Source organism: Triturus cristatus, chromosome 8, assembly GCF_964204655.1.
Source record: "Triturus cristatus chromosome 8, aTriCri1.1, whole genome shotgun sequence".
Classification (NCBI taxonomy): domain Eukaryota; kingdom Metazoa; phylum Chordata; class Amphibia; order Caudata; family Salamandridae; genus Triturus; species Triturus cristatus.
Genome location: NC_140591.1, coordinates 1,381,065,684 through 1,381,079,396, shown reverse-complemented (window position 1 = coordinate 1,381,079,396; position 13,713 = coordinate 1,381,065,684). Strand labels below are relative to the sequence as shown.

General features: G+C 39.0%; 1 protein-coding gene across 2 annotated transcripts in view; it reads right to left on the bottom strand.

The window, feature by feature from the left end:
• Positions 1-9,223: 9,223 nt before the first annotated feature.
• The window catches only part of BACH1 (BTB domain and CNC homolog 1), a 258,586-nt gene continuing 254,096 nt past the window's right edge, over positions 9,224-13,713 (bottom strand). For both annotated transcript variants that reach the window (XM_085623094.1, XM_085623093.1), the window contains exon 5: positions 9,224-12,071. In XM_085623094.1, the coding sequence (XP_085479220.1) occupies positions 11,616-12,071 (456 nt within the window). In that variant the 3' untranslated portion in view covers positions 9,224-11,615. The remainder of the gene's footprint in view (positions 12,072-13,713) is intronic.

Here is a 13,713-nt window from a genome sequence, read left to right as displayed (position 1 = left end):
CTGAGAAAAAGGGGGAAATCAAACAAAGTGTGTTTTCAATGTTAATTCCCATGGGAGCTTTGAACACATTTACTGTCCGAACTGTTGGATGCAATTACACAACATTTGGCAGGAAGGTAGATTTTGGTTTGCAGATCACGCTTTCAGTTATCTGGTGTAAATCCACTCAGTAGTTGTTGAGAAATGTAAGGGGACAAAAATAAGGATATTTGAGGCGGTTGCTAATTTGCGCCAATTTTGTGATTAATCATGAATGCGCGTGCCAATAGGAATGCCATGATTGGCTGGGGTAAACCCGAATGGAGAGTTGCGGCCACCATTTTACCTCATCACAACAGTCCCAGGGGCTGAAACAAAATGGGTGAAAGTGGTATAAGGGGTCAGTTTGCCTGTGCCCTGACTCCATGAGAGGGATACAGGGGTGTTTGAGGAACCCCTTATAAGTAGAATATGCCTTAAGAAAGGCATTTTTTCCCACTTGCGATATTCACCATGACCGTCTGCGTGGCCCCAACTGTGTAACGTTGCGATGACTGTGAATATCAGTAAAAAAGTTTTTTTAATGAATTTGTTTATACACTCGCCTTCAGTCATACTTAGACACTTACACACCAACTTATAGACTCACTCTGAACCTCAAGAACCCACTCAGAAACTCGAGCACCCAGTCATAGACCCAGAGACACACACACACACACACACTCAGACCCACTGAGACACTCATACACCCACTCACAGACTCACGTACCCAGTCACAGGCCTACTCAGACACTCATGCACACAGTCACAGACACATTCACCCACTTGGAGGCTTATGCACCCACTTAGACTCATGCACCCCCTCACAGACCCACTGAGACACTCATGCACCCACTCACAGACCCACTCACTCATGTACATACTCACTGACCTACTCATGCACCTCTCACAGATCCACCCATTCTTATGCACACACTCACATGCCCAGTCAGACACTCATGCACCCACTCACAGACTTACTGTGAGACTCATGCACTCACTCACATACCCGCTCAGACACTTACACACCCACTCACAGACCCACTGAGACAGTCATGCACCCAACTAACTCACCCACGCAGAGCCTTATGGACTCACTCACAGAACCACTTAGACTCATGCACCCACTTACAGATCCAGTGATACACTCATGAACCACCTCACAGACCTACTCAGACTCACGTACCCAGTCGCAGACTCATCAGACATTCATGCACCCACTCACAGACCTAGTCAGACACTGTTTGCACCCACTCAGAAACTCATGTACTCATTCATACAAGCTGTCATAGATGCAGTCACTCTCACACACTCAGACAGATCTTCTCAGAGTGTATGCAGCCACTGACACTCACTCAAACTCTGATACACATACTCACAGACTCTCTCAGAGAGTGATACATGTTTATATAGAGTTATTTAGATAGTGATGTACGTAGTGTGATGTACAGAATTCCTTTTTTACAATGTATTTGCGAATATCAAGATGTCATCGCAAATACAGGTGTCACGAACAACGCAAAATACAATTTGAAAGTTAAAAAAGTACAATAGTAAAGCTGTTCTCAAATAACTATTACATAAGGTGTATATATGTGTTTAACACTTTATCACAAACACAAGATTTTTGCAACCTTCTACCGATACTTATCGCTATATTTCGCAATTAATTTGCAACAATCAAAATAAAATAAAATCTGTTAATGCATTACACAAATGACAAAAAGTGACAGAGAAATAATAAAATTAGTCGTCTATTATACCAGTTTTTTAAAATATAATATGCAGTACAGTTTTCCACAATGACAGAATATTAAATAATTTCCAAGTACGAAGTAACGTAGATAAGTACACAATTTTCAAATAATTATAGTCTTCTTAAAAAATAATTAAGAATTGATTCACATGGTCATGTTCATTTTACATAAATTAAACCTATTCACAGACCTACTCAGAGACTCAAGCACCAACTCGCATAGGCACTCACACCTACTCACAGACCCAGAGACACTCCTGCACCCACTCACACACCCAGTGAGACAATTATGGAGCCACTCCAAGGCCCACTCAGACACTCACATACCCACTCACCATCCATTAAGACAATCCTGCACTCACTCACACACCCACTGAGACACTCATGTACTTACTCACATACTCACTCTCAAATGTTACATGTTACAGGTAGGTAATAAAATATAAAAAAGCATAGAAATTCACTGGAAAAAACAAAGGTTACAGGGATGTTGTAGTTAGGAAATAGAATTTAAAAACCTTAGAAATTCACTGAAAAAACATTAGGTTACAGGGATGTTATAGTTATAAAATAGAATAAAAAAAACCTTAGAAATTCACTGAAAAAACTAAAAGTTACAGGGACGTTATAATTAGGAAACAGAATTAAAAAAAAACCTTAGACATTTACTGAAAAAACCAAATGTTACAGAGACGTTATAGGCTCACATTTCGCTTGTACAAAACCAGTGAAATTTGGCATTTATAGTTACCTGAGCTAACTATAACCTACGCCCCCACAATGCACTGCTTATGACCTCACATATTACATCACTCATGACATGGTCAGTGATATCTCTGATGACATCTCAAATAACATCACTGATGACATCATCCACAAAACCACTCACAAACCCCATAAAACCTTTCACAACCCCTTAAATACCCATTCACAAACCCATACACAACCAATCACTCATCCATAGAGCCACTCACACATCTATTCACTCATACTACCTCACACCCACTCATACAGCTTCTCATACAACCAGTCACTCAACCTTGCACTCACACCCAGTCACTCACATACCCACTCACACCCATAGAGCTACTCACACATGCAGTCACTCACCCATATAGCCAGTCAAACACACACCCTCACTTACCCATACAGCCACTAACTGACCCACTCACTCATACATACAGGCAGTCAGACAACCACTCACTCACTAAAACAGCTGTTCATACACCAACGTATTCACCCATAGTCACTTAAGCACCCACTCCCACACCCATAGTCTCTCAACACAACCACTTACCTATATAAGCACTCACACACCCACTTACATACCCATTCAGACATCCATACAAGCATCCCCTCATCCACTCACTCACCCCTGCAGTCATTCACACAGGCACTTGCTCTCCAATACAACCACTCACACACCAACTCCCTAAACCAAACATCCCTTCAGACACCCACTCACTCACCCCTCAAATCGCACAGCCCCTCCCTCACACATAGAGCCACTGGCACACCCACTCACTCACCAATACAGCCACTCACATAGCCCCTAACTCATTCACATAGCCACTAATTCACCTACACACATACCTACTTATTTACCCATACAGCCACTCACACATCCACTCTCACACACATACACAGTAATATATTTTAGAAGTAGTATCACTTATTAGTAGTACACTCAGATCTTCCAACCTGAACCTGCTGGTGACTCCCAAATTTAGACTAGCCACGAAAGGAGGAAAATCCCTTGGAGTACTGGGTGCTAGGGGCTGGAATAAACTACCACTCCAACTACGCCAGATCCCGTCAGAGAACCTTTTCCGAAAGGCTCTAAAGACATGGATTTTTAAACTCACAGACACAGCCTGTTTAGCCCTAGTCTAAACCCAATCCTCAGAGACACCAGATACTGTCTTACCGGTGCCTCACTAGCTCCCTGGCCAAACACCTCCTAGACATGAGTGGTCAGCGCCAAGATGCTCCGTGGAGTGTAAGTCGCGCTTTACAAAAATAAAATTACATTACATTACTAGGGGTCAGATGTACGACCCTTATATTTTACGACTCTCAAATTGCGTCGCTTTACGACTCGTAATCCGCGACTCGCAAAATGCAATGTACAGCAGTGTCACAGACACTGCTAGCGATTTCCAATGGGGTCGTAAATTGCATGCCTCAACAATATTCATGAGGCAAACGCATTGTACAACCTCATTGCGAATGGCTAGCACTCCCAGGGATGGTGGCCTGCTGGGGTCAGCAGACCACCATGTTTGGGTCTGCTTTTTAAATAAAGCAGTTTATTTTTTTTCAATGCAGCCCGTTTTCCTTAAAGGAAAAGGGGATGCATTTAAAAAAGAAAAATGAAACTTCTTAAGGGCAGGCATGCCTGCTCTTCAAAAATATTGACTCACAAAGGGGAAGGGGTCCCTTGGGGACCCCTTCCTGTTTGCGAGTGGTTTACCACCTACTTGAAGTAGGTGGTAAACTGCGAGTGTTTTGCAGCCACACATGCGGTCGCAAAACAATAGTACAAGGCAGTGAGTCTCGCTATTAGGAAGGGACACCCCTTCCTAATAGCGAGAGTAGCAGACGCTATTTTGCGAGTCAGTGACTCGCAAAATAGCGTTTGTACATGCCATTACCCTTTTTTGCAGTCACAAGCGGAGCGATCTCCCGTTTGCGAGCGCAAAAAAGGGACGTACATATAGTAGTAAACTATATACTAATTTAACTTTTGTAATACCTAAGTATATATGTTTAACAATCCTAAACTCTTATAAAATATTTACACTCACTCGATGATGTAAACAGTGATGTCACTTGAGGTGTCATCAGTGATGTCACTGACCATGTAATGAGTGATGTAATATGTGAGATCACAAGCAGTGCATTGCAGGGCTTAAGTTATAGTTAGCTCAGGCAGCTATAACTGCTGAATTTCACTGGTTTTGTACGAGTGAAATGTAAGCCTAACTAGAACATCTTGTAACTCTATGTTTTTTTCAGTGAATCTATATTTATATGTATGCATATATTACAGAGTGGCAGTAGTTATAATTAGGGTCACCAGAGATCGGAATTCCTCAGATTTGACCATTAATAACGGTGCGCACGTTTGACGAATCTACATGAAACACAGCAGACCTATTCTTCCTTCTGCATTCACAGATGATGTAAAGGTTTGCATCAACGGGCACAGAAAAAAAGAGGGGGTCCAAAAACAAGTTTTTCCACCAATGCACTTTCCATAGACTTTTTTCATTTGATGTAGCGCAAAAATGACTGAATGGATTTCATTGAATTTTAACTGGAATACACATAACAGTATGTAGAGTATCCTTTTGGGAATTTCAAGCAAAATGGTTAAGTGGTTATTAAGTATAAAGTACAAAAACTTAGTGATGGCTGTTGTCGCAGTAGTACCACTGTACATGTTGATGAAGTCATTATCCGATTGGAAAATGACTGCCTTTACAAAAATTCAAGGCAGCCATGTTGCTTTAAGGCTTAAGGACTTAAATGTAGGTATTAGGTTTTATTTTATTTCCCAACCTCCTACCGCTTAATTTAAGTGGTAATAGGTAGGGAAAAATGATTATAAGTTTCTATCATTTTATGAAAAACTTCACAGAATACGACGGTACTACATAGGTAGCGCTGCAGTACTTTAAAAAGGTTTTAGAAAAAATGTGTAAAATAATTTAAAAAACACTGAAATACACTATATTTCACATGTACCATATTTATTTTAAATGTTTTATCTGTTTAATAATGTCCAAAACAAAGTCTACACAGTACAGCAAAAATACCCCAAAAAGTCCATGCAAATGCCACACAGCACAAAAAGAGATAAAAAAGATAATTACTAGGTAATACCGCAGTACTTGGTAAACTTATTTAAAAATGTCATAAAATTCTATTAAAATTCCCTACCAATTTTAGGGAGAACAATACAACCTACTACTTACTTATATATAAGGCCCTTATAGAGAACACTGACAAAGTGTAGTAAATATTATGTGGCTACCTTTTAATTAACAACAATTTAAATAACAGCCATAACCCAATTTTATAATGGCTTGCAATTGCCATATATCATAATGTATCTCAAAGTTATTGCGCTATACCGTGGCACAAAATATAACTAAGGCCAATTATTGTATTGCAGTAACCTTGTGTCACGCATGGTGTTGCATGCGCAATGCAATACTTAAGTCAGATTTTTGGCAAATCTGGAGGATCGCAAGGAGCAAAATTTGCTATTTTGTTACTCTGGACACCATCATTTACATTACTGCCAAATTTCTCGTACATACATACCAGTCCACTGTACTCCACTACACAATACACCACTCCCATCTTTGACATTACAGTATATGCCACTCCAGTGTACATCGCTCCACTGAACGCAACTCCACTATACACTATTCTACTGTATGCCTCTCCACTGTACACCACTTGCACTCTAAGCTATTACACACTACCCCACTCCACTGTACAGTACTCCACTTTACGCTAGTCCACTCAATGCTATTTCACTGTATTCCTCTCCACTCTATACCAGTTTATGCCACTCTACAACACTCCACTGTGATTCCAGCATTTGTCACTCCACAGTACACTACTTTCTACACCACTCCAGTGTATGACACTCCAGGCCACTTTATTCTATGCTATTCCATTGGACGTCACTCAACTGTTTGCTATTACACTCTAACCCACTCGACTGCCTTTCACTCCACTATACGCTATTAAACTCTACACCACTCTACTCTACGCCACCCCTCTCTATGCTATTACATAATATGCAACTTCACTCTATGTCACTCTGGTCTATGCTATTATGCTATATGCTACTTCAGTCTACGCCACTCCAATATGCACACTTGCACTCTACACCCTCCACTCTAATTTATTTCACAACACTAGACTCTATGCCACTTAATTCTATTCCACTCCACAGTATGCCGCATTCACTCAATAACTCTCCACTGCATGCCACACCACTGTATGCTACTTCTCTCTATGCCACTCCACTCTATGGGATTCCATTAAACACCACTCCATAGGACACTAATATTCCACCCACTACACTGTACGCCTCTCCAATGTTAGCCACTCCACTCTACTCCAATGTATGCTATTACACTCTTCGGCACTTCAATGCATGCCACTTAAATCTATGCTATTACACTATATGCCACTCCACGTGTGTAATAACACTGTACACAACTCCATTCTAAGCCACTCTACTGTCCGCCACTCCAATGTACGCTACTTCAGTATACACTATTTCACTCTATGCCACTCCAGTGTATGACAGTCCACTTTACGCTATTCCACTGTAAGCTACTCTACTGTACACCCCTCCAGTGTATGCCACTCCAAGCTACGCACCACCATTCTATGCTATTCCATTGGACATCTCTCTACTGTATGCTATTCCCCTTTACAATTCTACACTCTACGACTCTTCTCCATTATACTGTGCAACACTCCAATTAACAAAACTACGATATGAAACACTTTTATATTTAAAATATATATTTTAAAAAACCATTGAAATTCAATGAAAAAAAACAAAGGTTATGGATAAGTTATAGTTAGGAAAATGTTATTTATTCTTTCTATACAAACCTAACTTAAACTACACAAACATTAGAAATTCTAAAGTTATAGTTATAACTTAAATTTATAATTTACACACTACGTTCAAATTACTCCATACACAGTGTTGTCACCTCACTCGCCACACTACATTAATTATACCTCGCTACTCTACCGTGCACTATGTCCTAACAAATCACGTAATTTGAGATGTTATAAATGGTGTTATGAGTGCTATGATTTTTCATGGTGTAAGTGATAGAATATGCAAGGATATAACCAATGCATGAAGGAGGAGTGAGTTATAATTAATGCAGAGTGGCGAGTAAGGTGACAACACGGTATGGATGTGCTTGACTTCTAGTAATTTGAAGGTAGTCAGTAAATTGTAATTGGCAACATATTTACATATTTATTTTCACAGCTGTTTTTTTCCCGCTATAGTGACCGGCTGAATCATCTTTAGTTGGACCGTCAATCATTTCAGTTTATGTATACATGAATAATCAGCCTTACCCCATCCTCCTAGCTCCACCATACTTATCTCGTCCTCTTTACATTACACGTATATGCTAATTTCAGCAGTACTGTTGCTACTGGAGTTGGGTAAAGCTTAAACGCATAACATAGTCTGAATATCCACCATATGTTTTTAAAGAGATTTAATAGGTCGATATTATCTAATCTATATGGCGTCTTCTGTGGTTTCAATAACTTTTATAAGAGAATGTTCCTCTTAAAAAAGTAGTCTGCAAAGTGTAGATGCAGAATAACATTTGCTGCCTTGCAATTCAATTCCTCCAGTAGTGCTGCCATATTATTATACTGACCAGATAACCATTCTGAGACTACTGACAGTGTGCCATAAAGTGCTCCCATCACAGACAGAGTAGGGAAAGTAGGGGACGTATCATTATGTTGGAAAGTAGTGCTTTGGGACTCTGGCCAACAGGACCATCAGCTAATGTGGGTGGATGTAGATTACCAGTCATTTGCAGGTGGGTGACATGCTGTCCTGCAGAGGCCACCATACCATACCATGTTCTTACTCTTGTCAAACTAACCCAGTCAGGGAAGTCACTGCTGCAGGGAAACATCCCTGCTACCAACACTGGCTGTGGCGATATCCACAATTCAATGCTGGCCACAAGAGGAGTGTGCTCGGGAAAACAGTGGGGTATTTAAGAAATATTAGCCAAATCCATGTGAACTGCAGAGGAACTAGGTACAGGTTGTTCCTTGGCAGCCATCATGGTTGCCCAGCTCCTACAACAGAGGACACTGTGCTATGCGCTTACTGATCATGTAGCAATATAGTCAGAACAGAGTCACTGCTGCAGGGAAACAACCTACAAAAGAGGACACTCTTCTCGAACCAACCCAGTCAGGAAAGAGTCACTGCTGCAGGGAAACATCCCTGGTACCAACAGTGGCTGTGATGATATTTTCAATGCTGTCCACAGGAGGTATGTGCTCGGGAAAACAGTGAGGTATTTAAGAAATATTATCTAAATTCATGAGTACTGCAGCAGAACTAGGTACAGGATGATCCTTCCATCCACCTTGGCTGCTCTTCATCACATGGAGTTCTTGAGCTTGCTGAGAGGGCAGATCATGGGTCGAGTCCGAGCATATATTACTAATTGGTTTTATCAACGCATGCTATGACCTTAGAGGCTGGCTCTCAAACAGAGTTGTAGCGTTCAACCTAAATTATTACAATAATTTTACAAATATTTGTATACGTAAGATAAGAAGATAATGGTGCGCAGTTAAAACGAAATATCACTGTGCAACTGATCGATCTGCTTTTAAAAAAGAAAATCTCAGTTTTAAATACATAGTGTTTTATTGAATTGTTAAATATCACTACATTATGAAAAATACAAAATCATGAGTTTTACTTATTTTATTAATTTACAATCTGTATTCCAATTTTGTTCATGCATTTAAAGTTCAACATTGTCCAAAACATTCAAAAGCAATTTTAATATACTTAGAATGTTATCGTGTACCACTGCTTTTCGTCCAATTTCTTTTTAAAACACGTACCTGAGTCAGAGTATAAGTTTGATTTTTTTTGCAAAATATTTACACAGCTGGTAAAATCCTTGTGCATTAGATAGACATTTCATATACTTAGGTATGAAAAACTAGAATATTTGAAACCCTCACAAACAATCTAGTTGGCAAGAAAAGAAAATGAAAATGTTATTTCTAGGATATAATCATTTTTGTGCTGAAGATTTTTAATTGAATTCTCTTAAAATACAAATGTATCTCCATTTTGCATTAGGAAGAAATGGCACAATCAAAATAAAAAGAGTGTTTAAATAAAAATTAACAGCCGTATATTTTTAAGGAGCGGATGCAATTATATTCATAAGACTAAAATAATTCAGCTGTGGAGCTAAGAGCACAGAGATGCAATAATGCAACGCCATTTACAAAGAACATTTATTCTGCAGGGCTGCATTATACTGAAACCAACTGGGTCTGAGGTGAGGTAGCTACTTGGACCACACGCTGGCTACTGACATGATACCTTTCATGGATATAATGCTTCACATATAGCCCTGCATCGTTTGTGTTAATAAAAATTGTTGGTTAATGCTATCTGACGAAGTCCGCCCATTTGTGAAGACAAATATATCCCACAAAAGGTTTTATTTGAAAAAATGAGAAGGCATTCATAGAAATCTTGCCATAACAAAACTGTACAAGCAAATACATATTTACAGCATGAATTGAATGAAATGCTAACCCACTATATTTACATTAATTTATATTGATGTAACAGCTGTACATACTGAGGTAGGACATATGTATTCCTGACTTTTGTAAGATTCAATTGTTTCTAAAACTGTACAAACTAAAACAAAAAATAAAAATTCAATTTTAATATGTGAATTACTCCATAATAGGCAAATGCTTGACAGTCAATATGCTGACATGCAGCGTTAGACTGAATCACTGCAACCTTTAATGAACATAGAAATTCAAATAGTAAATGACTCCTATGTCTCTGCATAGTCCTCCAGAAAAAAAGTGTCTAACGACAGAAGTGACCATATTAGTACGTATCTCATGCATTTTGAATATATAAAATTCGAACTGTAATAAGCAGCAATGACAAAATTCACTTTGGAGTCAACAATTAATTTTAGATCATTAATGAGTAGGTCGTAGTACTTCACTTTAGAGTCTCTTTGCATCTTCTGGATGCCTCATATAAGAATTGAGCATGCTGTTGCAGGCAGTAGTATTCGAGATTCAAAAAACAGTGCGTTATATCTTGCTTGTGGGAGTGCGGGTGAACGATTTGAGAAATCAAACTCTCCCATTAACTGCATACAACCCGACTGACACAAACAAACCAATGGAAGTATCAGTCCCTATCAAAATCTTAGGGCATACAGCTTACCAGCTTACTACAAGACCACGGGCTCTGAAGTCAATACTAGAGGCTTCGAAAATCACTTGACATATTGAAAACAATATGTGACTCAATGTTGCATATACAAGTAAGACAGTTCATTGTGCTACACTTTGAAGGCTATTGTGAGGTTTTGTGTTTCCCAAAAAATAGTACGCTATAAAGCCTGTTGCTCAAAAGGTCAATACCAGTGAATGCTTTAGGGAACAAAAGTGATTAGCTATACCAAGGTATAGTCCTCTGGAAAATTAAACTTAGTTTCAATGATAAAAGAACTCCTATGGCCTGCAAAGCAAAAAGGTGTATGTAAATTGAAGGGAAAAAAAGCCAGGCAAAATAGTTATTTAGTTGCTAACCTTCTATCAAGAGCATTATAATACTCTGTCTTTGAGAGCTGCAATCCAATTAGGTTTCAGGATATTCACTTACTACGTAACTGATTTCCATACATACTTATAGTATGTAAACTTATCACATGGATATCTCAAAATTCTGGTACAGCTCCAGTCCTCACGGGCCAGAACATGTCTGTTTTAGAGACTGCGTACTTACTACTGAATTTGAATCCTAATACAGTTGAAAGACCAAGTATATACCCCTTGCTGAAGCACGAAGCATTAATGTACACATATTTACAGATTGGGCTTATAAACTACAACTGTAGGCTCGCCATTAATACTTTGGATAGCAGGCACACAGGGCTAGCCTATATCATACGCCTTATGCAACAATTAAGCAGTTAATGAAATAGTGACAATTCCTTTCACTTGAGCTGAAGTCTCCCATTTATTCATCCGTGGTGCATTTGTCCGTCATTTGTCGACAGAAATCAGTTATGCCGCTCTGACCAGAATGCTCAACACGTTCAGTACTTTCTGCGCCCATTCCAGAAATTGCATCAAACTCTTGCAGCTCATTATACGTCACTCCACTTTTTTCTCTTTCAAAAAGGCTCGGGAGCTCCTCGGCGGCAGGTATCAGACTGATCAACGAATCGGGAAATCCAATGCCGGATGGACCCACGTGCACACTTTCAGGAAATGGATTTTTCTCTTTCTCTGCAACCAGAAAGGAAAGCGGGCATTCCGAGGCAGAGTACTTAGCAAGTATTTGTATTTGTTCTTGACTTAGTGCTGCTTCTCGGCAAACCTGTTGGCAAAGTTCAGTCAGATTATTCTTGGTATCACCCAAGGTTGACAATATATGGTCCCTTTCCATCAACAAGCTGTTCTTTTCGTATTGCTGCACGAGGAAGAAAAAACATCATGCAATGAGAACTCAAGATAATGTTCAGAACATGGTAGTTAACATTCAAAATAAGCAGGACAACCATTGTTAAAGGACATTCTGTGGTTAAAAAGATTTTTCACTTTGAACTACTGTAAAGAGTAACGTCACATAAAAGACATTTGATTCATTCATCAACTTTCATACTTTCAAACTCAATCGTGACCACCCCGCATGAAATGTTGGGAAATTATCGACAGAAAAACCTTTCTTTAGTAAAAAACATCAGTTGCAGTTTATTGACATATTAAAAAAACTCATTATCAAATTACATCAGATAAAAAAATCACAAAAACAATGACTAAAGATCAACCTCAACCATGACAATAAAGTAAAAATATGTTATATCAAAAAACACATAAAGTTATGAAATGTGACCTTTGATATAAATAAAGAAGACAATCAGACATATAAACAATTATATAATAGGAGGAACAATGACAGACACCAAAGTTGTGTCTTGGATGTGTGAATTTGTAGTTTCGGTAAGCAGAAACAATCTGGTGACAATGCACCCTAGTCTCTTGGAGTTCTGTTCCAAAACAAATTCCACCCAACAAACTATGCGTCGACGCGTTTCGGTGGTGTACAGTAATAAAAACCACCTTCCTCAGGACTGACAAATTTAATCCTCCACGAAATGACTTTAACAATCATTCCTAAACATAAAACATAATGTGAGATGCAGCCGCGATTGGATTAATCTTATTATCGAGACTGCCCAAGAAATGATCATTATCGAGAAAAAGGAAATAGATGAATTGGAAAAACTTCTGTGTGAGAATACGGCATTAGAGGATCCTAAAAAAAGACTAGATGAACTCAACCTAGAAGTGAACGGGTATAAGGACTATCTAATTAACAAAAAGACTATCAAATTGAAAAAAGATGTTAACAAATTTAGTCTAGATCTGGTCTACCCGTACACCACTAAGGATTATTACTCACAAACTAGGGAGCAAAGAGGATATAGACCATATGAAACAAGACCGATATATTCGAGAGGTGGCAGAAAGGGGGTCACTTTCTCAGATACCTCTGGGTCAAGTAGTGAAGAGGAATCTTCCTCAAATGTTGACCAAGCCAACAATCATGCCCCACATAGTAATTACAGTGATTTTTTAGAGCATCGCCCGAGGAGGGGAACAAGGAACAACTCAGGTCAGGGGAGGGGTCAGTACCAGCGGAATCCCCCCCAGGAATATCTCAAAACTTGCAACCAACGCTATTGGCGCTAAAGAATGAAGTTAATAATAAAATTCCTATAATTAATTTGTCAGATAGGGCCTTAACTAGCGAGGAAATAGAAGTCCTGAGTAGAGGTTTTACTTTTGCCCCTACATCCAATGTCAATAAATTCACTTTAGAAAAAGATCTCAGAGCATTTTTTAGAAAAATCAGACTCACTAGATTTTTTGAAAATAGGGAATATGTCACTCCAGTAAATATCTCAGGCTTAAAAGGCAGGTCTACGTTTACACCCCCGATACACTCAGTATGTAAAAGCGTAGAAATATTTGAACACACCATAGATGCCAAAATAAAGGGTATACTCAAAAATGCCTACCCGGACAACAATAATATGGCTAAAACCCTG